Source organism: Westerdykella ornata (genome assembly GCF_010094085.1).
Source record: "Westerdykella ornata strain CBS 379.55 unplaced genomic scaffold EI97scaffold_39, whole genome shotgun sequence".
Lineage (NCBI taxonomy): Eukaryota > Fungi > Ascomycota > Dothideomycetes > Pleosporales > Sporormiaceae > Westerdykella > Westerdykella ornata.
In genome coordinates this window covers 25,047-51,683 of record NW_022986889.1, presented here as the reverse complement: position 1 = coordinate 51,683, position 26,637 = coordinate 25,047, and the positions used below count along the sequence as shown (strand labels likewise).

At 54.5% G+C, this 26,637-nt stretch overlaps 7 protein-coding genes and 1 non-coding gene across 8 annotated transcripts; 4 read left to right on the top strand and 4 right to left on the bottom strand.

Moving 5' to 3' along the window:
• Positions 1-4,765: 4,765 nt before the first annotated feature.
• EI97DRAFT_385973 (arginyl-tRNA synthetase) lies at positions 4,766-6,816 on the bottom strand (the record flags this gene model as incomplete). The annotated part of the gene is made up of 2 exons (XM_033796045.1): positions 4,766-6,436; positions 6,514-6,816. The coding sequence occupies 2 exons, from the start codon at positions 6,814-6,816 to the stop codon at positions 4,766-4,768; spliced, it is 1,974 nt and encodes a 657-aa protein (XP_033649892.1).
• A 1,656-nt stretch (positions 6,817-8,472) lies between these two features.
• EI97DRAFT_211922 (uncharacterized protein) lies at positions 8,473-11,667 on the bottom strand. The gene has a single exon (XM_033793776.1). It carries the CDS (start codon positions 11,208-11,210, stop codon positions 8,907-8,909), a length of 2,304 nt encoding a protein of 767 aa, XP_033649891.1. The 5' UTR covers positions 11,211-11,667; the 3' UTR covers positions 8,473-8,906.
• Positions 11,668-13,923: 2,256 nt separating this feature from the next.
• On the top strand, positions 13,924-14,022 carry EI97DRAFT_t86. Its single transcript has one exon. It is a non-coding gene; the product is annotated as a tRNA-Leu (tRNA).
• A 1,475-nt stretch (positions 14,023-15,497) lies between these two features.
• EI97DRAFT_436981 (uncharacterized protein) lies at positions 15,498-18,246 on the bottom strand. The gene has a single exon (XM_033799242.1). The coding sequence runs from the start codon at positions 17,841-17,843 to the stop codon at positions 15,960-15,962; it is 1,884 nt and encodes a 627-aa protein (XP_033649890.1). The 5' UTR covers positions 17,844-18,246; the 3' UTR covers positions 15,498-15,959.
• A 301-nt stretch (positions 18,247-18,547) lies between these two features.
• Positions 18,548-18,963, bottom strand: EI97DRAFT_350140 (uncharacterized protein; the record flags this gene model as incomplete). The annotated part of the gene is made up of 2 exons (XM_033794830.1): positions 18,548-18,717; positions 18,807-18,963. Coding segments are annotated over 2 exons (327 nt in total), but the record flags the coding sequence as incomplete, so codon positions are not given.
• A 520-nt stretch (positions 18,964-19,483) lies between these two features.
• Positions 19,484-21,142, top strand: EI97DRAFT_436980 (transaldolase). Its single transcript, XM_033799241.1, has 4 exons — positions 19,484-19,864; positions 19,916-20,230; positions 20,282-20,665; positions 20,723-21,142. Exons 1-4 carry the CDS (start codon positions 19,826-19,828, stop codon positions 20,957-20,959), a joined length of 975 nt encoding a protein of 324 aa, XP_033649888.1. The 5' UTR covers positions 19,484-19,825; the 3' UTR covers positions 20,960-21,142.
• A 421-nt stretch (positions 21,143-21,563) lies between these two features.
• Positions 21,564-22,419, top strand: EI97DRAFT_453065 (Cu,Zn superoxide dismutase SOD1; the record flags this gene model as incomplete). The annotated part of the gene is made up of 5 exons (XM_033800440.1): positions 21,564-21,576; positions 21,765-21,944; positions 22,025-22,176; positions 22,243-22,339; positions 22,397-22,419. The coding sequence occupies 5 exons, from the start codon at positions 21,564-21,566 to the stop codon at positions 22,417-22,419; spliced, it is 465 nt and encodes a 154-aa protein (XP_033649887.1).
• A 427-nt stretch (positions 22,420-22,846) lies between these two features.
• Positions 22,847-25,779, top strand: EI97DRAFT_484005 (uncharacterized protein; the record flags this gene model as incomplete). The annotated part of the gene is made up of 3 exons (XM_033802105.1): positions 22,847-22,987; positions 23,065-23,431; positions 23,483-25,779. The coding sequence occupies 3 exons, from the start codon at positions 22,847-22,849 to the stop codon at positions 25,633-25,635; spliced, it is 2,661 nt and encodes an 886-aa protein (XP_033649886.1). The 3' UTR covers positions 25,636-25,779.
• Positions 25,780-26,637: the final 858 nt, after the last annotated feature.

Sequence of the window (26,637 nt, the reverse complement as noted above, 5' to 3'; positions counted from 1 at the left end):
AGCGTATAGGCGCTATCATGCGGGCGGGAACCGAACAGGCTAAAAAGGCATGGGCGGCGTCGAGAAGCGTGAAGAAGGGAACAGGGACCTAGGTGAGGAAAGAAAAAAAGCTCGGCACAGGATGGGTGAAGGGGTGTCAGGGTGTGAAGGATGGTGAAGATGGAGCGTGAGGTGTAGCAGGAAGAGCAGGAAGAAGGTTGGGGAAGCATTGACTAAGCCCCTGCGAGCGAATATGCATCCTTAAAGAGGAAAAGCACGGTTTGCCATGTGGGGAACAAGGATGGCGGGATGGGGAATGAGGCAGGAGCGAGGGAGGGAGGTGCAAGGTGACAAGGGTTCGGATGAATGAGTGCTGCTCACCTGCTCACCTCCGCGTTTCTTCGTCTATACAACAACACCACCACCACTCCTACCACTGCAGCTTTGCACCACGCTCCCTTTCGGGCAGTCGGATAGCGACCGGGTGTGCAATGCCGGGAAGGGGAGTGGGGAGCTGACGGGATAGATCGTCGCGCGGCCCAGTCCGTAAGTTGGGGGCTGGTGCCGGAACGGATAGATGGGATTCCTGCATCACCGTTGAGATATATCAGCCATGCTTTCCTCGAATCGCCTGCTGCCGGAGCATAAAGGCCCCATCCGAGCTCACCTCACACCTCATGTCCGTGGAGTACATACCCGCTTCCTCGGTTGGCCGTCTCGGAACCTGCTACACGGGCAACAGATGATCGATGCTAGGCCAGAGCTGTTCAGAGGCAACGAATGCTTTCGAGACTGCGCTGCAATGATCAATCGACTGATGCACTTCTCCATTCATGCCTCAGACACGGCTCACCGTTATATACTATAAAACGCCAGCTCCAGTCCTTCCCGCGACAAAGGCTGTTGCCGCTCCTGGTGCGGGTCGCGGCCGTGGGCCTCCAATATTGACGGCGCTGCCGCACGCCCCTCCAGTAGTACCCTTACTCGCAACCTCTGGTGGATCAACTGCACAGCTGTCGCCTTGCTTTCCTGCTTCTGCCCGCGCCGTCGCTGTCGCTCGCCATATCAGAGACGTCCCTATGGCTTGTGGCGTACTCCACTGCTCGCTTTGGCTCTGGGTTTCCCAGCTGCTGCACCCCTTCTGTTCACCCGTAGCTTCGGTGCACGAATGCAAACCGGATGAGGAAAGATAAACTTCCAGATGCAGTTATCCGTCAAGGCGCCAGGTGCTCCCTCAGTGGTCAGTGGCGACGCAGAACAAATCCACCTAGGTAGCTAGATGCGTGTCATGGCCTTGGTGTACTGGAGAGCCGGGTTAGCAAAACGGCGGAGCCCAACCAATGGAACCCGTTCCATTGGCTGCATGTGCCAGAAAAAGCACTCCTTTGGTACCTCCCATTGGCGCACGCCTTTCCTCGCCATCGAGTGGCTGCCAGAGGGTCGTCATCAAGGGTGCCGAGCTGAACATGGGCGTCAACATTCACCCCCTCTGCCAGACTGGAGCAGGAGTGCTCCAACGCCTGCTGCGGCACCGAGGAGAGCGTTTTCATACAACAACCACTTATACCGAGGCTGGCTACTGTTGCCAATCGCAAAGGTACCGTCCTGCACGCAGGACGCCGCACTGTCCTCGACGCCATCTCGGAGCGTCATTGTGCTCATTGGCCACGTTCTTTTTGCAAGTCGATACGGAGCCGTGGAGAAGCCGAAATCAATGAGGAAGGTGATCTGTGAAATAGCAAATCTACTCGCGCTGCTTACTGCCCTCTTTGCTCGAGGGCATGGAAAGGGATCAACGGAAGGGTCAGATTTCCTGTCTATGGGGGGTGCTTCGCAAGGGGCCATGCTGGATGGTACGGATTGTCAGCGCCGCTAGTCCCAAGTGGCTGGGCCGCTTCTCTAAGCCTCCCGACGCTGTGGTTAGCCGAGCGATCCCCTCGTGTTATGTCAACCCATCGGATTCCGATCTTGATCTGATCTCATCTCATCTCATCTGGCAGTCTACACATCTGCACTCCTCCTCGTCGGCCACGAGACATTTTGCCTCCCATCATCGGCAGCTGTGTGATCCGTTGCAGTTTTTGAAGGCTTTAAGCTTTCGCAGCACAAACTCTGTGCGCGCAAATCTTGTCATGCTAGGAACGGTAGACCCTCTTCCAAGTCTGGATTCTGTCAACCCTCAAGTCCCACCTTGTCGGGCTACACCGCGTCTCTCCCCCGGATTCACTATCAATTCCATGGATCGTCCCCTCGAGGTGGCGCAATGCTCCGTCTCTGGACCGCTCGCATGCTGGTGTCACATCCCATGACTCGTGCCTGCTATCTGGCAACCTGGTACTGCAGAAGAGGCACTGTCGAGTGGCCAACCCACCTGCCTTAAGCAAGAGTTCCATTGAGTGAACAACCAGACATCGAAGTGCACAATGGACATCCATCGACCGGCCATCACTTCATCTGCTTGGCCACCACCTCGAAACCACGAAGCCCGGGAGTCCCCCTTACCACCCAGCAGATGTATAAATCGGAATTGCCAGTGCGTCCTAACCCAAAGTACACCTCTTTTACAGAACACAGGTTTGGTTAGTGGTGTTGCCAGGTCGCCGATATCTCCCTAATGGGCACAAAGTCCAGTCAGGAATGGAGTTGGCCTCTGCAGACTGCCTTCAAGACGACCGTCAAGGACTCCTTTCCAGTGTACGAAAGTCGGTCTCGCTATAACATCACGACAGCATGTGGCGTTTATCGAGTGCAGCAGTTCGACGTCCATTCCCAGTCTAACCTTCTCCTTTGACATTCAGTCAGCCACACTTGCGTCATGGCTCTCTATGCTCACCGCTTTGCCCCTCTGGTGGACGCACTGCCCAGCCAAAGCGCCGCCGACCCGTCTCTCTTCCTACTGTCGTCTCCCCTCTCCTCGGGCCATCAGCGGCAATATCTGAATTACTTGCCTCATTTTCCTTGCCTTTTTCAGCCAGCTACTTCCCCCAACTGCTGGCGCTCTGCTCCGTCTTGCGCCGCACTGATGTTCGGACTGACGTGACGGCATACGCCGGTGGCAGATCCAGGGGGAAGCGAGTCCGTCGCATCGTCGTTTGTTTTTGCCTGTTCCAGAGAATCAAAGAGGCCTCGTTTCCTGGTCGCCCATCCCCGTTCCGGTCTTCACTCGCATACGTGTGACGGATTGGCAAGGTGCGTGTGCGAGCGCTTAGTATTGCTTCCATGGCAAAGGGGAGTGTGTGCTTTATGCAACTTCAATACTTGAGAGATGGACGAATTATGCGCCTGCATGCATCTTGATTGTGGAAAAGGAGATTGTAATCAGAGGCATAGCTTGGAGCCAACATGTATACAAGTAACGGCAAGGTTACTGACACATCCCTTGAGTTTCTCCAAACGTTGCAGCGACTCGAAAACAGAGCTGCAAGATAATGGAAAGGATATTGTCGGCTTCAAAGACCTAATTGTTAACTATAAAACTGTTATTGCTATTGCTATAAACAATATCTATCTGTATATATTTGCTGTATTCTCCCTTCTTATCTTAAACTGCATTAACCTAGACGCACGACCGCCGCAAGCGGGAGGGTGGTTCAATAGTTTAAAGATGCGATTGAGAACACGACTAGTGACCTCCGAGAGTACCTTGAGCGACTTCATGAGCGGTTCCAACGTCTTCGCGCTCGAGGAACTCACAACGGTGCATTCGACAGAGAATGGACCACTCGGGAGATGGAAAGTGTTAAACAGAGCGTTGCAGCATGCTCTTGCGCTTTAGATTACGTTGCAAAAGTAAGGGTAAATAAGTTGAACAGGTTATTTCCGACATCCTGTCATTTTTCCACATCTGGTGACCTTATTTCAGCGAAGAGAGTCAGCGGTAGGTGCGGAGCAACGCAGTGGTTGGGAACAAATGTCTGACGCTACTCTGCAACAGTTCATTCAGAGTCGCACCAATGCTTCGGGGATAGGGAAAGTGTAGAAGAACAGGCGAAGGGAGCCATTACGTTTGAGGAAAAGTATGGAATTGGGCATAGCTTGAGGTTCCCTTAGTTGATTCGCGGCAATTTGGAGAGTAGAGGGACCAGTAGCATGATCTATGGCAAACTGGTAATAATGCTATGAAGGTTTAAAAAGATTCTTCCCCTCTCCCTGATCCCTCTTCCCATTCCCTTTTACATGATCCCTACTCCTTGTGGAGAAGTGTATGGAAGCCTGATCAATTTGGTGAGTTCGCCCTTGATGTAGACGATCTTGGACGGCTAGGCCAGGAACCTAATACGTCCCTTCCCCCCTCCTTAACGTACTCTCTGTGATAGATATACTCACAAGCATCAACGACTCACGCAACCTGAGCCCCGTGGATACTGGAGCCACCGTTCGTCACAAAATCTTATCGCCGCATCCACAGAGCTGTGCATGGTTCATAGGATTTGGCGACGGAGCGATAAACACTACATCATTTCAATCTTGTAGGGACTGCACTTCCCCTGCATTTTCTCAATGTGCGACCCACTCGACTGTGCGACACAAGCGTCTGCATTTATTAACTTCTGACGGCCACCCGGTGTTACGTGGTCATAGGCGTTTTGATCTTAGATGGACTAACAAGGCGGGAACCCACTGACCAACTGAAACAATCGGATTTCTATGAAGACAGGCGGAAGCTCTCTGGACCAGGCGTACCATGGCTCCCTTTCCTCCTTCATCCTACACGTCGGACCTCTCCATCCCAACTGATTTACCCTTGTTCTACTCGTATTATCCTACGAAAATCGGCACCAACACCCTACATCCTCTCCACAGGCGTCAACCCCAACAACCTCATCCCATTCCCCAACACCTGCCTCGCCGCCACATACAAGGCCAACCTCGCCAACATGGTCTCCCGCTCACTCCCTACGACCTGCAGGTGATCATAACTACTGCTCAGACTATGCGCCATCTTGAACAGGTACGTCAAGACGGTCGTCGGCTCCTGTGTCTTGACCGTGTTGAGGAACACATCCGGCCACAGCGCCAACTGCCGCACCAAATCAACCGCATGGGGTTCCGTGAGCAGCGAGAAGTCGACCTGGGTGGCGAAATCCACGTCCGCGAGGTCGGGATGCGCGGCCCTGGCCTTGCGCTCGATGGAGTTGAGTCGCGCGTGTGCGTACTGCAAGTACGGTCCCGTGTCGCCCTCGAAGCTCGTCATGCGGTCCATGTCGAAGTGGTAGTTGTTGATGCGCTTGCCCTTCATGTCCTGCACCATGACGGCTGAGATGCCCAGCACGTCGGCCGTCTTGTCCGGGTCTTCGACCTGGGCGTACTTGTCCGCGTTGCTGCGCATGACGTCGTGCATCTTCTCGCCCACGTCCCTCAGAATGTCGTCGAGGAACTTGGCGGTTCCCTTGCGGGTAGACATGCCCAACACCATGCCGAAGTTGATGTGCTGGCATTTGTCGGCAATGTCTTTCCAGCCCATGGCCTCCTCGATCTTGAAGAGTTGCGCCAGATGAAGATCCTGCTGGGATGCAACCACATAGATCATCTTATCGAAGTGGTACTTTTCCATGCGCTCCTTCGCCGTGCCAATGTCGCGGGTCAGGTATAAACTAGTGCCGTCCTTTTTCTTGATAATGGCTTTACCCAGTTTCTTGGAGTACTTCGTCAAATCGACAATGACAGCCCCCTCGCTCTCCTCCGAGACGCCCTTCTCCGCCATGATCCGCGCTGCCTCCTCCATGCTCTCCTCTTTCACTTGGCTCTCGCCGCTGTAATCGTCATACCGGATATTCAACCTCGCATACGTCTCCTTATACTTCGCAATCGACAAGTCACGGAATTTCTTCCAGGTACCCAACGCCGTGGGCTCGCCATCAACCATGCGCTTGAAGTAGTTCCTCGCCTGCTGATCCACGCCTTCCTCCTCAATCTTCTTCAATTCCGCCTCCTTCACACTTGCGTCTTGGCCCTCCTCTCTCACTTTGGCGATCTCGGCCTTGAGCGCCTTCGCGGCGTCTGCCTCGTCAGCAGCAATCTTGCTAATCTTGACGTACACATCGTACAAGTGGCCGATAGGGTTCTTCTCCAACTCCTCCTCGGATCCGAACTTATCGAAGCCCACGGCAAGGACACCATACTGCTTTCCCCAATCGCCCAAGTAGTTCATACGAACAACATCCCATCCCGCACCCTCATATAAATTCGACAGAAACCCACCAATAATCGTACTCCTGAGATGCCCTGCATGGAACGGCTTCGCGATATTCGGGGAGCTGAATTCGACGATGACCTTCTTCCGGCCGGCGGCGGGGTTGCTAGGGTCCTTGAGGCCGAGGTTGGGGTTGAAGCCGTACGTGGGGCCTGCTTTGAGGATTTGCGGGAGAACGATCGAAGTGAGCGCGGCGGGCTTGAAGAAGAAGCCAACAAAGGTACCGTTGACGACTGGTTTGGCAACGAGGGGGGATTCGGGGAACTGTGAGACTTCCCATTAGTTGAATTGTTTCGCGAAGTGACGCGTAGGTGGCGGGGACGATGCGACAGTTGGCATACATTATCACCAATCTCCTTTGCGAGCTCCTTCATATCCTTCCCCTTTAACCTTAACGCCGGCACGGCCATCTGCAAATCTCCATTCTCGGGCTTTGCCGTCCACGCCAGCGTCTTGTATATCGTCGCAGCCTCAATGCCTGTCTGCTTCGCTAGCAGCTCCGAGATATGCGAACGGTAGATGTCGAAGGGATTGAGGGCGGGATACGTGTTTCGTTCTTGCGGTACGGTGGAGAGGCCGACTTTCTGGAGGGTGCTGGTGATGTCGGCGATGGAGAGAGTATGGTCGGTCGCGTGGGGATCCATGGTGGCTGTTTTGCTGTGGCGAGAGAAGGGATCGAAGAATTGGTCCTGTTGCCTTTGAACTGTGTGGAAACGAGAGCGGTGGTGATGAAGTGGTGTGGTTCGAAAGACTACGTTTGCAGCGAGGTAATTGATGCTGCGCTTGCTGGGGCACAGAGTCACAAGATGGGGAAAATGAGTCGTCGCCAGCGGCCGTCCCAGAAAGGTAGTCAGAGAAGTGAATGGTAGAGGAGTCGGAGTGCGACCGCGCGGCATGCAGAAGTTGCAGCGGTTGACTTTTTGGGCGGGGTTGAGTCAACGCAGCCCTGCGATTGCTTTGCTCTGCCCAAAAAATAGCGGCAACGCTAGTGGCAGGGGTCGTATCGCCAAGATTTCGCGGATAGGCACAGGAACGGAAGACATCTTCTTGAAGTGTTGACTTTGGAAGGACTCTGTGGAGCCAAGGTAGAAGTCCTTGGCAACTTGACTCGCCCTGGAAAGCCATGCATGGATGGAAGAAATCTCAAAGAGAATCTTGAGGATAAAAAAAGTGACAAAATCCAACGAGGCAGTTTTCGTCCCCTTTGCCAGTGACATTGGAGAAAGGATAGCGCCAGAAGAGTACGTAATTTTCATCTATGAATCTCGGAGAGATATGAGAAACCAGGGCACTCAAACGTCGTCTTGGAAACTGCAAAGCCCACATTCACTGCAAGCCCGCGTCGACTCAAAGGGGTCCCTAGGTCCTTCACCGTTCAGGGACGTGTTTTATCTTGACTTGACTTGAGATATTGTGTTGCGTCTCACTGGCCGGGTTAACACAGCAAGTCATTGCAATTGAACTCTGGGTATGAATTCTACTTAGCGTCGAATCAGTCAAACATCACGAGCAACTCCCACCTTCTTCCTCATCCCCTCACAGGACTCATCACAACCTTTCGGAGATGATTGAAGACCTCATCATATCTCTCCCAACTCCCGACCGGTCAACGGGCTCAGTCTACTGGGTTCTACAGCCGTCCCTCTGATTGGTACACATATCGCTCGGTCCCCTCCTCTCCGTGCTGAGAGCGGAAAAAACAGGCGCAGAGGTCGTGTCGTACTGCATATGCCCTTCTCGTTGCGAATTCAGCTCTGCCTTTCTCCTTGGTCAGCTCATGCAGACTGGCAGCGGAGAAGAAGAAAAAAAGCAACGCGTGATCGGCAGTTTCCGGGTTCGGAGGGAGCCGCAAAACAGAGGCGAGCATCTGGGGGCGAGCACGAAGAGGCCATTGTGCGTGTGTAGGTATGTGTACTTATGAAACGACCAAGAAAAAAGCGGCCTCGATTTTCAATTGCCGTGAAGCATATAGACTTCCTCCTGTCCAAGCACAGTGCAGCAGCCCAATACAAGCTAGCTTGACAATCTGGTATCGCTCAAGATGAGAAGTGGAAGACGAAAATAATAGGACAATCAAACACAAACGCTCCCTATTTTGCTTTCGTGAATAACTCTCGTGCCACGTCGCTTCGTCGCCGTCATCAACATCATCATCATGCTCGTTATCCAATCCAAAGCGCTTCAACCAGCAACAGCCGGGAAAGAAAAACAAAAAGGGGGGTATTAGAATCCACCAAGCCCAAAGAATCAAGTAAACCGCGAAAGGGATATAAATCGAGCCTTAAGTCACAGCGAACAAAGACGAACAACGCTCGCTTCGGACGAAAAGAAACGGAAAAAACGAAAAAAAGAGAACAGTTATGAGAAGGGTTGAAACAAGATGGCCAAAACATGTCCGAGCGCAAATCGTACAATTCAAGCAATCCTTGAAATAACCCGGGCCGCCTCCACGCCCGCAAATCCGAGGTCAGGTTTTGTGTGCGTGAGCGTCCCTGTCTAGCCAAATGGGAAACGAGCAGGTGAGATGTTGCAATGGAGGAGCCCCTTTCATCGGCGGCGTTTGTGGAGTGATGCCACAATGAGACTTTTTGGTAGAAAGACTTTTTGCGGTGCCGCATCGAACCCCCCGATGAACCAAGGCGTAGAGTGTAAGCAAAGGGAGAAAGGGTATGAGAAAGTAGAAGCAAAGAAATGAAAGGAAACTGAAAAGGAAAAGTGCCCCAGTATCGTCCGTCTATTGGCGGTACAACTTCTCGCCTTTGCGCCGTAGAGGGCGAGCCTCAACATCGCGGTCGCGGTCGCGCCTGCTTTGGCTGCTGCGAGAACTCCGCGTGGAAATCTCTTCGGCTTCACGCCGCGACCTCTCAATCCTCTCAAGCCGCTCAGGCCTTTCTGCCCTGCTCACAACAGTTTTTCTGTCATAAACGCTGCCCCTTTCGCTGCGATACGCGCTTTCATTTCCGCGACTATCAGCAATGACAATCTCAGCCATACCGTCCTCGCCAGGCATGATCTGCAGGGTGCGACCTTCCATATCTCCGTTGAACTGGAGGCGAGCAGACCCGTCGACGCGAAGGCGTAGCTCGCCGCCACCATTCGTGACAGTGGTTCGAGCGGATTGACTGACGCGGCTTGCCTTATCGCTGCCTTTACTGCGTGAGGACCCTGCTTCCGAAGCGCCAGAGATGATCCTGGACCCGCGTTTGGCAGCTCGGTGGACTTGATCGTTCAACGGGGCGTCGCTTCCACGGGTGCGCTGCTGATATGCCTCGACGTCGTTGGCGACCTCGCGTAGCTTGCTGCTGCTGGAAACTTCGTTGCGTATGCTGGCATCTGTCCGCCGGCGGCGCTGGGTGGGTATGATGATGTCTGCAGCTGCGTCTTCGTCGAAATCTACTCTGGAGCCACGCCGATCTGACTCGACTCGATACCGCGTTTCGCCGCGATATCGCTTTTCGTACACCTGACCCTGATATGACCGGCGCCTTTGCGCCCTCGAATCCTCGACCATAATCTGAGCATTTCGTGCAGTTTCAAACGCTGATTGCGCCTTGGGCTGATGCAGCAAGGGCGGACGAGAGGGCGCTTTGGAAGCGGACCGCGATGGAGCCGCACTAGCGCTCACTCGCGACTTGCGAGAGTGCCGCTCATGATCCCGCTCAGGTTCGAGCGTCAACGACTGAGACATTGAAGATTTTCGCCGTTCGGACTTGGACGAGCTTTGTCGATGGCTGGGTTGACGCTGAGCAGAAGGCTTGGCCTTGGGTGGCGGCATAAGGGCACGGCTGTTTTCTTCCTCCTCGTCTGAATATCCCGCTTCAGAAGAGCTTTCGTCGTCGTCGTCATCGTAATCGTCGAACCGCGACCGAGAAAAACGTTTCTGGGTTGCGCTACTGGGGACGTTGGAAGGATAACGAGCGGAGGGCATGTCGCCGGTATCCTGCGTCAGCAAAGGCTGCCCATATACCTGTAGCGCTGGTCGGCGAGCGTTGAAGTTGGATGAGGTTCGAGAATGCATTGGCGGTCGCTGCATGTCGTACTGAGGGTGGTGCATCTGCATATGGGGCGGGGCATAGAAGCCGCCACCAGAAGGACTGGCTCCCAACATAGCATATCCGCTCATTTGAGGCTGGGGGAGATTGTGGTAGGCGGATAGCGCGGGCGGAGGTCCATGTGGCTCATGAGCCTGAGGGGGATATTGTCCAGGAACTGGCATTCCAGGGACCCAGAATAGTTGGGATGGATCTCCAGCAAAGCTTACTGGACGGCCTCGAGTAGCGGACGAAGCGCGTCGTGGTCGTGAGGTCTGGGCCGGTTGGACGATTGCCGAGCCCTGCGCGTATGAGCCTGGGTGACGTGTATATGTAGGCGATTGGGGAGCGTAGGAGGTGGTAGACGGTGCAGGATCGGACCGTTGTGACCGCTGATCGTCGAAGGGAGGGTATGAGATGTCGAGACCGGACTCAAGTGGAGACGGTTTTGGTCTGCCACGGCGAGGGCCAGGGCACCGATCACAGTTGGGATCCTCGCACTCCTGGCTTTCCGACGTCTGGCGCTCCCTTCGTGGACGGTTTCGAGACGAAACAGAGCCGGACCGCGCTAGAGGCCTCCTGACACCGCTCTCGCTGCTATGACGCTCATCCCTCGACAAGGTAGGACGCCTCTTGCTCCCGGCAGGGCTGTCCGAGGGCAGAGGGGCAGCGTTCGCAGGGGCAGCCGGAGGGCTTTGCGACTTTGCACTTGGTCCCGAATCAGCGCTGCTCATGGTCGCGGCGGTATGGCTGGAATACCCAGAGTCGCTCTGGAGGTCAATGTTGGTGACCTTTTCAGCGGCGGGTGCCTTGTCGCAGTTGAGGTCGGACGGTTGAGATCTTCTGGCAGCGACATTGGCTCCGATGTTGGTCTGGCCTGAGGCATGGCCTGAGGCAGCGGCGGCGGGGGAGCGACGGAAGGATTCGTTGATGCCGCTGTCATGGTCGCTCTCGTCGGTCGAGTGGCAGTCCTCGACCGTCGCCTGGAGGCTGCGAGGGCCGGCCATGGTGGGAGGAGAGGGGTGACGGCCAGGCGTGCGACGGCTACGTCGAGAGGAAGGGTATGTGGGTTCTGGGTTGTCGGAAGTGGGCTGTGGAGTACGTGGTGTGTGGGTTGGAGGAATGGTGGTCAGCGAGGCCTGAGGCCACAGGCCCAAGGCCGACTTTGGCAAATTGGGGGGCCTGCGGGAACGGAACGGTGCGATATCGATAGCGGGTAATAACGCGCACCTCACGACTGCGATCGTCTGGCAACACTCAGGCGGCGGTCAGAATAATAACAATGAAGCGAGGGCATCGGGCGCAACGGCGGCGGGGGTGTTCCTGGGCGAGGGCGGGTGGGAGAGTTGAGTCGTGAGGAAGAGTTGGTGGTGAGAGGGAGGAAGGGAGAGAGGAAGCTCACACGCACCGTGGCCGTATGACGAGCCTGCCTGCAGAAACAGGGGAACTTTTTTTCACCCTCCCTCTCTCTCTGGGTTTTTTCTCTCTCGCAGTCGGGTGCGAACAGACGACATGGGATAATTTGGCTCAGCGCTTGCCGGCTGGCATGAATTACTTATATAACGGCCTAACTTAACGCTCATAAAATACGGGCTTCGTTGGGCGCACACGGGCACCACGACCAACCCTCGACTCGACAAGTATTTAGTAGGGCCAACTTTTTACAGCCCATCATGCTGGGCAGCAATCACGGAGCGACGGCCGCGAATCTCCTCTCTCCCAGCAGCCTCCCAGGAGTCATCCCTCACTGCTTTCTGGCAACTCTGGCAGCGGGGCGAAAGCCCTTGCGCAGTGAATGGTGGCACAGTGCCAACGCTGGGCTCATGACTGTGTGCTCCATCAGAGAGTGAGCCGTCATTGCATCTGGCACGCACCTGGCGAGCTCGACTGCAAGCGTTATAACTTAATTGCCGTCCCAGGGTCGACAGTGCCCTCCCACATGCGCTTGTGTTCCACCCTCGCCCGTCACTACGAATAAGTAGCCCAGTCGCAAATGTGCGTAATCATGGCCTGCGTCTGAGGAGGAAGACTTGCTGACCGGATGGATGGCTGTCGTTCGCTCTCACGACTTGGGTGCATGGCGGCCGGATATCTGGTCGAATCGCCACGTCTGAAACTGCATGGCCGCAGCATTGCCCCGGGTCCCTCATGCATCTCCCTCCATCTCTCTCTTCTCCAGAATCTGCCATTTTCACCGCTTCTGCTGTAGGCCGCCAGAGCATCCATCCGATGCCATCTCATGCATCCATACCGCGAAAAAACATTCATACATTCAAAGGTGTAGCCCAGCTTGTACTGTACTGTCTACTGTGTACACTGTACGGAGTAAGTACCCACGGTAGGACTGCACCTTATTACTCCAGGGCAGTTAATTACTGGTAGTAAGGGTTTAGCGGCTGATCGCCCTCCCGCCCGTTAGCCCTCGACAACCACCACCCCTTCCCTCCCCACCCATGCATCTGCTTCCTCTTCTTAATCTCCTAAGCATCGCTGCAGAGAACCATTGCTACTTGCGTCTACTCTTCCTTCCGTCGTGATCTTGCCAGGCCATTGCTTGGTCCAGCCAACGTCAAGCTCGTTCTGGCATGCAATAAGAACACTGCGTCTCCACGCCTCCATTCACTCCAGCAGTCTTGCACGCTAGGAAAGTTTTCTGCTCTTCGCCACTACCCAGAGTCCTAGAGAAGCACGACTTGTGCTGAGTTGTGCTGACCTGGGACGCGCAAACCGGATCTGCACCAAGATCATGAGCACCCTCTCGCCATCGAGATATCGACCAACTATATAGAGCCACTTGTATCCCGTGTAACCTTTCCGCCTACCCTAGTCCTCCGCTAGCCTAGTCCAAGAATTCCGGTGAACATTTCAGGAAACAATTCGCCACACCATATCTGTACACGACAGTCCCTTGGTCGACTCGGAAGGAGGATACTCCAGCGAGGCTCCTTATAGCGAGGCGAGCCGTTGTGAGGACCCATCTCGTGAAGCAATCAGTTTCGTTTTTGAGGAGCGGTCCACGTGGAATATCCCTGTAGGAATGTGCTCAAGACAGACGGCACGAAGCTGCTATGCAGTGTGTGTCGTATGGCAGCGTTGATTCTTCTGCTTTTCGCTGATTTCCGACTCTCATGATTGCACCAAAAGAAGCCGAAGTCAGTAATGCGCCGAGTCGCATTGCTGAAGGTCGTCAATCCTTCCATCAGTGCTAGTTCCCTCAGCTAAACTGCCCCAACTCTTGATCACCTTCGGCTACGATCCAAGAAACATCATGCTGTCCGCTCATCCCAAGAAACACTGTAGCACCTTGAATTGCTCTGCACCAACAAGGTACAACGTGCTTACATAGGTAATCATCGGGATCCATGTCTAGAGTAACACAGAGAGCGTGCAAGATATCTGTTCCGACCCAGCAGTAAACCACTGTTACTGCATCCTTGGATTCCAAACAAACAAGGCTCTATGATATTCCCTTGCGGTTGCTGTGTAAACTAGGGTCGGCGACTTTGCGGCTCCAGCACGCCCTACCATTCGGAGCTTTATATATCATAATCAACACAAGATCGGTATCGTGACAGAGCGATATCGGGTACTTTTGTGCAACGGTCTGATGTTCCTGTAAATTGGGGTTTACGTTAGTATCCGTCAATGAAGCCGGTTTCGTTCGGTTTCGCTGTCTATGTAAATTTTGAAATCAAGTTTTTTTGCCATAATTCCTGCACTGGTGAGATGGCCGAGTTGGTTATGGCGCCAGGTTAAGGTTCTCTTAACATCTGATTCCTGGTCACGAAAGTGGCGTGGGTTCGAGTCCCACTCTCATCAACATTCGTCCTTCCGTGTGGAAGGGTTTCGGGAAACTCTTTTTTTTTCATTCCAAACTTCTTTTTATGCTTTTCAGAAACTATGTTGGTGGCCAAGAGGGGATTGGGGCGAACCACGTGGGTGTATATTTGGGATTGGGATCAGTTTATTAAGAATGCTCGCAGTGGGTGGTTTCGCTTTTTAGCACGAGACTGACACTCGTGGCTTCTTCACTAGCCCGACGGTGAAAGCCCGTTGTCAGAACTCCGGACTTCATTCGGTACTTCTCTATGACTCAATCCCGTCCCTTTCTTCCCCCCAAAGCAAGGTACCAAACTTGTAATCGCCGCCCAACGCCGACCGTTAGAAAAGCCGATTGGGTTCCAAGCTTTTGGGCAGTACATATGTACTGTGTACCTTGCTTGATGCCCAGCGGTAACCCCACCACAATCTAGAAACCCGAAATTTCTAGGTCTTGCGGCTGGGAATCGTCGGGCGGAGGGGGACAAAATGAGGCCCAAAAGGTACCCGAAGAAATGGAAGGTAGGGTACATGCAGCCCAACGCATGCGCTCCAGCTGGTAGGGCTGATGATCGCCGCGCACCGGGATGTGGGATCGTGCGCTGGGCTCGAGGGAAAGGTGCGAATGGATTTTCACTTCACGCAGCTTGTGACATGCAGGAGAAAATAGCAGAAGATGTCTTTCCGAGTCTAAAGTTGGTCACTCCGCATCTTCCCTCGATCCAAACGAACCCATTGAGAATAACCCGCGGCCGGGAAGCTATCCTTTCTTTTTCGCCTTTTCCTTCCCCCTCCCTCCCATCCCCGGTAAACGCAGTCGGGCACAGTAGACATGTACTAAACGATGAAGCACTGCCTACGGAGGGCTGTTTCAAGTCCAACTCATGCATTAGCCTAGAGTCCTATTTCCTACAAACAAGAGTTGCTCTTCTATTACCACACACGATAACACGTTCACCAAGTTCTGGGGTGCTTCTAACCATGATTTCCATCTAGCCCATTCACTTAACCAGCAACCTCGCACTACAGAAGAACTTGCGGCGTTTCTTTCCAAGGCTATCCTCAGACCTCTTGCTCTTTCGAAACCAGATAAAGGGATCGCGATTACTTATCCTGTTTAGAGCATTTTGTTTATTGTGCACGTCTATACAGTAGAAACTGTTCGGGGACGGCCGCTATGCGTCTTGTCATTCAGGTGACTGCCTCGAGTGCTATAAATGCAGGGGCATGAACGACCACACAGCTGTAAAACACACTCTACTCTAAACTTCTCAAACAAGTTTGATGATTTCGACAATGGGTCCCCACGTTGCGGATACCTTCCACTTTGCGGGTATCCACTCAGAACTGCTGAGGATACGGAGGAAGCACGTTTAATGATCACAGGAGGATTACGACGAGTGATGCACGTTTCGACGGCGATGGGTATGGATATGATATCGTACACTATGGATATCCAATATTACAGCAATTGTCCCCTCTCTTCCTTTCACCAAGTTTCTCTTCTCTCTCTCTTCCTCCTCGGCTTGATGCTCTTTAATCAGACAACAAAGGACGATACAATCTTTTTTTACACTTCCCTTTTTTCGGATGCATGCGGCTCCCACTCCCATCCCTTCCAACCTACAACATACCGCAAAGCCCACGCTCCGAACGCCCAACTAGAAATTACACCAGCCAGCAGCGCAAAACTGCCAAATGATAATGATAAAGTCCAAGAACAAAGGAAAAGAAACCAGCCAACACAGACCCAAACATAGGAATGAGGGGAATAATGCCTAAAGAGTGACAGCAGTAGAACCCGAGGAATGTCAGGAAAACAACATTAGCAAGGAAAATAAGGCAACTGACAACAAAGCCACCCTACAACGCCAGAATACAAAGCACCGGTCGTAACGTCGTGAGACACCTTTTACACCTCTCTCTTACACACATATTCAAGCCTGATACGCCGGCGGCGCATCCATCTCGGCTGCGCCCTCCACCGCCCACATCGCCGCTGCCGCCTTCGCCCCCCTCCCGGGCTGCGGATGATGCAGAATGCTTTCCCTTGCACCGGCACCCGACGCTGCGGCATCTGCCCTGCTCTTCTCCTCAGATACCTTCCTCGCGATCTCCTGCGCCATCTTGAGCATCCACGCCTGCTCCAAGATACCCCCGCTAGACGAGGCTAAGCTCTCCGCATAGGGGGGAGACATGGCGCGGTGTCTGCTGGGATACGCTTGATGCGGATGTACCGACGAGGATGCAGCTGACACTCGGTCAAAAGAGAGGGAGCGGAGGAGCGGGGTAGTGGCTCGTTGGAGACGAGTGTGGCTGAGTGGTGCTGGGCGTGTGGACGAGGACGAGGAAGTCCGCTTTTCCGTCCAATCTGTTTCTTGCTCCTGCTTCGACTGTGTCTGCGCTCGGGGAATGTCAGATGGGAGCGGGGCGGGTGGAAGTAAAGCCTCAGGCCGCGTTTTCTCCGCCGACTTGCCGTTAGTACTCGAGTCAGTCGCTTCCCTCAGAGTCCTCGTGCTTGCCCTCTTGTCCAACCACTGCGCGCGCTGTGGTTCGTTCTTCGGAGTCGTGGCGAAATCTTCCTCCTGAATAACTTCGTGCATGAGGCTCGACGTCTCGGACACATTCGCGCTGGGAGCTGGGGTGCTCGTCTCGGTAGACGCGCCAGAGGACTCGGCGCCATCTCTATCCTTCCTCAGGTTAATGACGCGCTTCTTGCGCTTCCGCTGGGGATGCGTCCGGAGTCTATTGGCGCCAAGGGTGAGCCCAGTGGAAGAGTAACTGGAGACCAGCGTGGGTCTTGAGCTATGGCTATCGTTGCCTGTGCTTCCGGACGCCAGGGACGAGGGATTCGACTTATGGCTGCTTACAGTGGATTGGATCCTTGATAGGCTAGATTGGGTGAGTACGGGGGTGGCGACACCAGAGTTGGGCTGGTCAGCATGCCCCGCCCAAGCGCGGAAAACCGCATCGCGGATGCCAGGAGTGAAGAGGGAGAGGGTGCGCTGAGACTCCGAGAGGGCAGCAAGGCGAAGGATGTTCTTTCGAGAGAAAGATGCGTGTATCTCGGATGCCGTATCCAATGTGAGCGCAGAACCAGCCGTTGTCTCGATGGGATTGCCAAAGTCGTCCACAGCATCTGGGGGGTTCGTAGCCAAAGGATCTATAGGCGCGGTAGTGTCTTGAAAGCTGTTTAATCTCTCCTCCTCCTCCTCTAGCTCCTGATACTCTGGTGACCACAAGCGGAGTGAGAGTCGGTGAATGATGGCAGGAAGATCCTCCATGAACAACACTCGCAACTGTCCCTCAATCTCCTTCTGCAGATAGTCTCTCACAAAGGGTATAGAATCGAAGGTCGACGATACCTTCAGCGACTCCAGAGGATCATTCCGGAATACCAGCGTGAGGCCCTTCTGCTTCGAAAAGACCAGAATAACAAAGCCCGACAAGCAGATATCCGACAGGGTTATTTGGAGCGGTATTGTCAGCCCAGCGGCTGCCGCAAGAGGCTCCGGCGACGCAAAACTCGGCTTTCTCGAGAGGTACGTGTTCAGCGGGTTCGCTTGGACCTTTGTTTTGAGCGTCAGAAACGCATCGCCCGAGTAGGTCATCTTGAATATTCCTCTGAACCGATCCTCGGCCAAATCGCCAATCTCCAATATCTCCAATTCGGGCGGCGTGGATCCCAGGTTCAGCTCCGTGACAATGATATCATCGACGATGATGGGCGGCTTCGGCGATTTGTTGAGCGCGGTCGTCAACATCTCCCGCGCGCGAGAGGTATCCGCTATGAGCGGCGACCAGTTGAAGTTGAACGCCATGGCGGATTGCTCGAGAGCAATGGTTCAGCGGGCGTCGGTGTTGTGCTGTTAGAAGGAGTTATGACAGCTGATGCTGGTGTTTTCCAGGGTGGTGTCGCGTGCGTGCCTTTGGTCGCCGCGTGAACGGAAGCCAGCCATCAAACCGGGCACAAGAAGATGGGTACCTCGGAATGGGTCGTCGAAGCAATGGGGATGCCGCAGGTATGGGCCCAACGGCGTTGCGAAGCAAGTGGCGCTCTGCAGTAGTTTGAGACTGCCTGGAGGTGAAATGACGATGGGGTGATAGAAAATCTCGAAGCTCCCTTTTCCTGGCTGGCTCTCACCCGGCTGCTGTTCGTGGGCCGCGACCGCTGACATAAGCCGACGCAATCAAAAAGCAAATTCACCCGGACGAACAGGGAACGGGTTCGGGGGGTTTCGAAAGCGGTCGCCAACAATTGGGCCATTTGGTCAAAACACTGCGAAAAGGCACAATGACGTGTGCGGAACGCGTCGTTGTTGTTTCTTGTTTTGTTTTGATGATGAATGTGAATCCACGTGATCGCACCAACTGAACGAATGGTCTCCGACTTCAAAACCTTTTCTTCATTTCTACTCTACGTATATAGAAGCGGCAGAGTAGCGTGAACCACATGCCACAAATTTTTGTTGATGTTTGCTTATCCGATATGCTGATGAATGAAGGACACACGTGATTATTTCTGTTCATCCGACTCCAAAAGTTTCTCGACAGCAGTGACCTTGTCCTTGAAGGTTTGCAACTTGTCTGTTCTCGTCCCTATTCTGATATCGCTCTGGATGCGCACAACACCATTCTGATGAAGCATCGCGTGACATTGGCCGATGACTCTCATGACATCGTCCCATGAGCCCTCTGTGGAGAAGAAGATAACGGTTAGTCATGGCCCTCGAGGTCGAGCAGCTGCAGATAGAGGCTAGTTGGGGACCTGGGGGCTTACTTACCAACAGTGGTCCCCGCCGAGTGCATTGAGTAGTTTAATCCGCTCTTCTTCAGCAGACGTTGCACTTCGGCTACTTCCCGTGAGACCGATGCCGTTGGAGTCCCAAGCGGAATGAGGCAGAAATCCGCTGTACAGTGCGGTGGTGTGGGCAGGGAGGTCAGACTGTACTCGTTCATGGCGATGGCCGAGGATAGTGTTTGTGGTTTTCGAGTCTGCAATTGGGGGTGTAAGGATGGGAACGGATGGGGAGATGCGGGAAGACGGGATTCATGTACAAATAAATAGATGCAACCACGCCCCTAGGTAATTCGTAACGCCAATTCAACACAATCATAACTGTACTCAAGAGGTTGTAGTATAACATTCAATATGCGAACCTCAACCGACTGGTATTTTGACGTCTAGAGGTTCTATGTACATAACATTGGAGGTGGGAAAGGGGAAGACAAGGAAAGTGGCGCAGGACACACGGTGAGTACTTTGGTAAGTGGATATGGGGAGGTGTACGAGGTATGGGTGGTTGGGCCAGGAGGGGTGGGGGGGTTGTGCCCAAGTAGGGTGCTTGGAGCAAGCGGAGAAAGGGTAGTTGTTCGTAGTATTTAGATAGATAGAATAGACGGTGGTGAGTAATAGAAAGCGTACTGAACCTGCCTAGAGATGTTGTCACATCTGGAGAAGGACGACAGCAACCTGCTTCTTCCGCGGATGCCCCAGGGTGCAAGTTTCAGAGCCACTTGGGGCTTGCCAAACGGTCCACGGGGCGTGGGAGATTCCGACTACTAATTGAATAGTGCTGTGTAGGGTACCGGTAGGTGGCCCGGCTTGCCACTTGTGACGATTGATGGGGCGGGATGAATGGATGAAATCGAAAGGTCCGTTGCGTAAATTCACCGCCCCCCACTTCTTTCTGGGCTTTGTCGCCCCGCCTCAAACAAATTCATTCCGCCAACTACTCCTTTCACACCTACAACTACCCAACAAAAGACACTTGTGAATTCGGCTCCCACAGAAACCTTCGCCATGCCTAACTCTCTCGATCAACTGAAGGCCACCGGCACGGTATGTCGTCACAACTCGCCTGCGAAAATGCATAACTAACCGCTTTCCTAGACTGTTGTCTGCGACTCTGGCGACTTCGCCACCATCGACAAGTACAAGCCCCAGGATGCGACAACGAACCCGTCCCTGATCCTGGCCGCCTCCAAGAAGGAGGAGTACGCCAAGCTCATTGACGCTGCCGTAGAGTACGGCAAACAGCACGGCAGCACCATCGACGAGCGGGTGGACGCCGCGCTGGACAACCTGCTGGTGCAGTTTGGAAAGGAGATCCTGAAGATTATTCCCGGAAAGGTGTCGACCGAGGTGGATGCGCGGTTCTCGTTTGACACGGAGGCGTCAGTGAACAAGGCGCTTCGCATCATTGAGGTATGAATTGCCTCACAGCTCTCTACCCAAGTACTCTCTGACTGGAGCCAGCTCTACAAGGAGGTCGGCGTACCCAAGGAGCGCGTGCTCATCAAGGTCGCGTCGACGTGGGAGGGCATCAAAGCCGCCGAGATACTGCAGTCGCAGCACGGCATCAACTGCAACCTGACGCTCATGTTCTCGCTGGTGCAGGCCATCGCCGCCGCCGAGGCCGGCGCATTCCTCATCTCGCCCTTTGTCGGCCGCATCCTTGATTGGTACAAGGCGGCGACCAAGAAGGAGTACACTGCGCAGGAGGACCCGGGGGTGAAGAGCGTGCAGAGCATCTTCAACTACTACAAGAAGTTTGGGTACAAGACGATTGTCATGGGCGCGTCGTTCCGCAACACTGGCGAGATCACGGAGCTGGCTGGTTGCGACTATCTGACGATTGCGGTACGCCCAAGCCCCTCTACTTTGCAAGCAGGGGAAGGAAGCTAACGATATGCACAGCCCAACCTGCTGGAGCAGCTCTACAACTCCCAGGAGCCGGTACCCAAGAAGCTGGACGCGTCGCAAGCCGGGTCGCTGGACATTGAGAGGAAGAGCTACATCAACAACGAGGCCGAGTTCCGCTTCGCCTTCAACGAGGAGCAGATGGCCGTCGAGAAGCTGCGCGAGGGCATCTCCAAGTTCGCGGCCGACGCCGTCACGCTCAAGGACATCCTGCGCAAGAAGATTGAGGCGTAGGCAGTGAAACCGTGTGGGATGGAAAGACAGCCGATATCGCTTCGCTGGGAGAGCGGAGATGTCGGAACTGGCAAAATTGCGAATGGATCCGACGAATGAATTGATCTACTGTGTTTGGCTTGGTCGAGTGAAGCTTAGCTGCACGTGAAATAGACTTTAAATGGTATATTTATCTCTTCTTCGCAGTACGACCGAGTGTGATTATTGCTGTTCTGGGTCGAGAGGTCTGCATCTCCGTGACAGACAAACTCCTGTCTGAGGTGAGGATGATTTCTCATCTACTGGGGGCTGGAACCTTCATGATGCCCTTGGCCGGAGCGGCTCCTTTAAACCCGAGGGGGGAAGAGGAGAGCAGAGGGGGAGTGGGGGGTTTCGGCCGTTGCGTCACTCGGAGCCAGAACCCCGCTCCAGGCCATTGATAGAAAGCTTTCTCTGTCAGCAAAAAGCAGGGAGAAACAAAACCCCACCCAGCCATTCGATCCCCCTCTCTCTCTTTCTCTCGTGCACGCTTCTCAATTTCTTCCATCTGCAAATCGGCACCTTCAATCGATTTACATTTCCCAAAGCTTCAGAGCTTCTCGAATCTCCATATCCAACCGCCAACATGGTCAAAGCCGGTACGTTTTGCCTTATTCCGAGCCACCACCACAAGCTCCCTCAAAGTGGAGATGCGGGGCAGCCTGTCGTGAGCGAGGGAGATGGATGCAGCAAGGTGCTGCTTGCCATTCCACCCACACCATAAGGGTGCTCAAGTGGGCTCAACTGTGCTCAATGGTCGAGCCAAGGCTAACAAATGCTGGTCCAGTCGCCGTCCTCCGGGGAGACTCCAACATCAAGGGCACTGTGACGTTTGAGCAGGAGAACGAGTCGAGCCCGACGAGCATCACATGGAACATCACCGGCCACGATGCCAATGCTGAGCGTGGCATGCACATTCACGCCTTTGGCGACAACACCAATGGCTGCACCTCTGCCGGCCCCCACTGTACGTCGCCCTGTCGTCCTACGGCGCTCAGTGGGCCAGGGAATGGGACATGGCCATGCTAACTGCAGACCGCGCAACAGTCAACCCTTTCAACAAGACACACGGTGCTCCCAGCGACGAGGAGCGTCACGTCGGTGACCTGGGCAACATCAAGACCGACGCCCAGGGCAACTCACAGGGCACCGTCCAGGACCGCCTCATCAAGCTGATTGGATCCGAGAGCGTCATCGGCGTACGTGATAAGCCTGTCCCTCCCTTATGATTAGCGTCGACGGACACTCGACTTACAGATCCGCAGCGCACCATTGTTGTCCACGCCGGCACCGACGACCTCGGCCGGGGCGGTCATGAGGAGTCCAAGAAGACGGGCAACGCTGGTGCCCGTCCTGCTTGCGGTACGTTATTATACGTTTCCCCTTTCTGTAGGACTTGAGGTACTGACAAAGGCGTAGGCGTCATTGGCATCTCCGCTTAAAGCAACGTCGGATGCGAAGCGAAACGGACCAAATGACATCAACAGGAATCACCTCTAAATAGGTAATTGGACAATGACTGTTCCTAGTCCGTCTCTTCCTTGTTCAGGTTGCAATTGTTGTGTAGAGTGTGAATGGATGGATGCTGCACCATCACCGTCCAGTGACCTCGAGATGCGGTGATAGATGCACTTGCCTCGTTTTCGCCTAGCGTCTCGCTCCTTCCTCGCCATTGCCCTTGTATCCTGGTCTCCACCTGGGCAAGGCTTGCCGAATGCCCACTAAACTCTTTAGGGCTCCACCTCTGGACAGATTTACGACACTCCACAATCTCCAACAACACTCACCTCCTCCTTTTTCCTCCTCCCCAACAGCAACCACAGTGTATTCTTTCCTCCTCTCACTCCTCCTCTCATTCCTCCACTCATCATGGCTACCTTCGAAGCAAAGGTCAAGTCGGTGCTCTCGGGTGACACCATCATTCTCCACAATCTGCACAATCCCAAGCAGGAACGCACCCTCAGTCTTGCCTATGTAACAGCGCCTCGAATGCGACGGGAAGGCGACGAGGTGAGCAGAAGCACTCTTCACCAACCCAATCCATACTTTAGATTGCCTCCGCTGACCAAGGCCTTCATTGAAACCAGCAATTCGCATTCGAATCCCGCGACTTCCTGCGCCGCCTGCTCGTCGGCCGCGTCGTGCAATTCCGCGTCCTGTACAAGATCCCCACGGGCGTGAATCGCGAATACGGCATTCTGCAGCTACCGAACCGGACGCAGTTCCCCGATATCGCTGTCGCCGAGGGTTGGCTCAAGGTGCGGGACGATGCTGGGAGGAAGGAAGATAGCGAAGATGCTGTGCAGTTGGTGGAGAAGCTGCACATGTTGGAGGCGAGAGCCAAGGCGGACTCGAAAGGCATGTGGGCCGACGAGTACATCAGGATTCATTCGACGGGCGAGTTGAGTGATCCCAAGGGGTTCGTCGAGGAGCACAAGGGACAGGATTTGAGTGGTATGTGTCCCGCGCGCCATTGAGCATGGGTGAATCGGCTAACCGCTACAGCGATCGTTGAGAAGGCCCTCTCCGGGGACCGCCTCATTGTCCGCATCCTCTTATCCCCCACCGAACATGTCCAGACGATGGTCCTGATCGCCGGTATCCGTGCGCCTTCGACGAAACGGACCAATCCGTCAGATGGGAAGGAGCAGCCGGCTGAGCCCTTTGGCGAAGAGGCACAGGAGTTTGTGGAGATACGGTTACTGCAGCGAAATGTCAACCTACAGCTCCTTGGTGTCAGCCCGAACGGCCAAATCATTGCGAACGTCAAGCACCCCGTACACGGCAACATTGCGCCTTTCCTCCTGCAAGAAGGTCTTGCAAGGTGCAATGACCACCATACCACGCTTCTAGGCAGGGAAATGGCCGCTTTACGGCAGGCAGAGAGGGTCGCCCGCGAAGGTCGCAAGGGAATATACCAAGGTCATGTGCAACAGAAGACGTCGGCTGCCGGCGAAATGGAGGCTGTAGTCAGCAGAGTGCAGAGCGCGGATACTCTCTATCTGCGTGGCAAATCGGGTGCCGAAAGGCGCGTCAACCTCAGCAGTGTTCGTCAGCCCAAGCCTACAGATCCCAAACAGGCACCGTGGGTTCCCGAGGCCAAGGAGTTTCTGCGTAAGAAGATCATTGGAAAACATGTCAGGTTCACCATCGATGGAAAACGGCCCGCTGCTGAGGGATATGATGAGCGCGAGATGGCCACTGTCAAGTATCAGGATAAGAACATCGGATTGCTTCTGGTGGAGAACGGTATGGCGTCCGTCATCCGACATCGCCAAGAGGACACTGACCGGAGCCCTATCTACGACGAACTCCTGCTGGCTGAGCAGGCTGCACAGGAGGCGGAAAAGGGCATATGGTCCCCCAAGGCACCCGCCACGAAGCAATACGTCGACTACTCCGAGTCTCTCGAGAAGGCCAAGCGCCAGCTCTCCTTGCTCTCCCGTCAACGCAAAGTCCCGGCCATCGTCGACTTCGTCAAATCCGGATCCCGTTTCACCATCCTTGTGCCCCGCGAGAACGCTAAGCTGACTTTCGTCCTGTCCGGTATCCGCGCTCCCCGATCTGCGAGGAACCCTACCGACAAGGCGGAGCCGTTCGGCCAGGAAGCACATGAGTTTGCGAATAAACGCACATTGCAACGGGATGTGGAGATTGACGTGGAGGACTGTGACAAGATGGGCGGTTTCATTGGTACTCTCTACGTCAACCGCGAGAATTTTGCGAAAATCTTGCTCGAAGAGGGCCTCGCCACGGTGCACGCGTACTCAGCAGAGAAGTCTGGAAATGCCAACGAGCTCTTCGCGGCGGAGAAGAAGGCAAAGGAGGCCCGTAAAGGTTTGTGGCAAGACTGGGATCCGTCTCAGGATGAGGAACATGAGGAGGACGTGGCCGCTGCAGGTGCCGAGACCAATGGAAGCGCCGCCCAAGGGCGTCGGAAGGACTACCGGGACGTAATCGTCACACATGTTGACGAGAGCGGAAAGCTCAAACTGCAGCAGGTCGGATCGAACACGACGGGCGCCTTGAACGAACTCATGACCGCCTTCCGCAACTTCCACCTGAGCCCCTCCAACAACCAGGGTCTTACCGACCCACCCAAAGCCGGCGACTACGTGGCTGCGCAATTCACCGAAGACAACTCGTGGTACCGCGCCCGCATACGGCGCAACGACCGCGAGAATAAAAAGGCCGAGGTCGTCTACATTGACTACGGCAATTCGGAAGTGCTCCCCTGGTCGCGTCTGCGTCCTCTGACGCAGCCGCAGTTCTCGCCGCAAACCAAGCTCAAGGCGCAGGCTGTGGACGCACAGCTCTCCTTCATCCAGCTGCCAGCCAAGGACGAGTACCGCTCTGAGACGATCGACTTCATCAACCATGAAATTGCCAATCGCCAGCTCGTTGCCAACGTCGATGCGGTGGACAAGGATGGTTCCCTGTGGGTCACATTGTTCGATCCCTCGGCATCCCAGTCTGCGGATGAGAGCTTGAATGCGGAGATTGTGAGTGAGGGCCTGGCATCGGTGCCGCGGAAGTTGAAGGCGTGGGAGAAGGCTGCTGGGGAGGTTTTGGCGGCATTGAGGAAGCGGCAGGAGGAGGCGAAGGCGGAGAGGAGGGGAATGTGGGAGTATGGCGATCTGGAGGATGATGACGACTAGGTGTCTGTCGAGGTGGTGGAGTGGATGGGGAGTGTTTGAGAGTGCAAGGAGCGGTAGGGGGAGGGAGTTTTTGCCCTACCTGCAACGAAGGAAACCGGCGGTGCGGCGTTGGCTCCGGAGTCCACTCCACTTGACGCTTTTGCGCGGGTTGGGTTGGTTACGACTGCGCGCGTGTATTCATAGGGGAAAGGCCATGCAAAAAGAAAAGCGGGAAAGAAGCGTAACTGGAAGACGGAGTGTCCTGCAGGTAACATGGCTAGGATGAAAATCCGATGGCACGGGCTCGTTCTATTCCATCCAATCTGATCGGATCGGATCGGATCTGACATGCGTGGTGATATCCCTAGAAGTAATGGTTGGTTGGCATCTATGGGCCTCCCGTGGGAAAGGAACAAGTAGTAACCTGCAGGACAAAACAGTTGAACCCTCTTCGGATCTCTGCCGCCCTTGGCCTGTGGAAATGACCTACTGCTCCTATCAAGCCTTCTCGGACGGATTGACAGCCATAATTCCAAGCAATCAAACGCTAGACCATCTCACCCCGGCGGGTAACACAGAGTACAATGCAATGCACGCAAGAAGCACAATCATGTATCAAAGTGTCCAGCTAGAGCCTGCGCAAACGAAGAGAAAACGAAGACAATCGCAAGACCCTGAATCCACTCAGCTACTAACTCCTCACTCCCCATCTAACCTGCCCTAACCCAAGCAAACATTACAGAAATGCCCTGGACCGAATCACAACCCTAAGAGCGCCCTTCCGTTTCTTTTCCCAATAACCCGAACTACCCGCGTCAATACCATCCTCATCCGTGCACGAGCTCGTGGTCTCATCATCATTCTTACGAACTTCCTCAGTATCAACGAGCGTCTCCTCATCACCCAAGCCCGCTTCCTCTTCCTCCTCAAACGCCGGACCCGCGCGCGACCGCGACCTCGACCTCCACTCCCCCTCCCCCTCGGAGGCCATCCCATCTATAAAAAACCCTTCGTCCCAGAGAC

Coding starts and splice junctions, on each gene's coding strand:
- EI97DRAFT_436981 (XM_033799242.1), bottom strand. CDS start 17,843: ATGGCGTTCAACTTCAACTGGTCGCCGCTCATAGCGGATACCTCTCGC.
- EI97DRAFT_436980 (XM_033799241.1), top strand. CDS start 19,826: ATGCCTAACTCTCTCGATCAACTGAAGGCCACCGGCACG. Junction 20,231..20,281: donor AGGCGCTTCGCATCATTGAG/GTATGAATTGCC, acceptor GACTGGAGCCAG/CTCTACAAGGAGGTCGGCGT. Junction 20,666..20,722: donor GCGACTATCTGACGATTGCG/GTACGCCCAAGC, acceptor CGATATGCACAG/CCCAACCTGCTGGAGCAGCT.
- EI97DRAFT_211922 (XM_033793776.1), bottom strand. CDS start 11,210: ATGGCCGGCCCTCGCAGCCTCCAGGCGACGGTCGAGGACTGCCACTCG.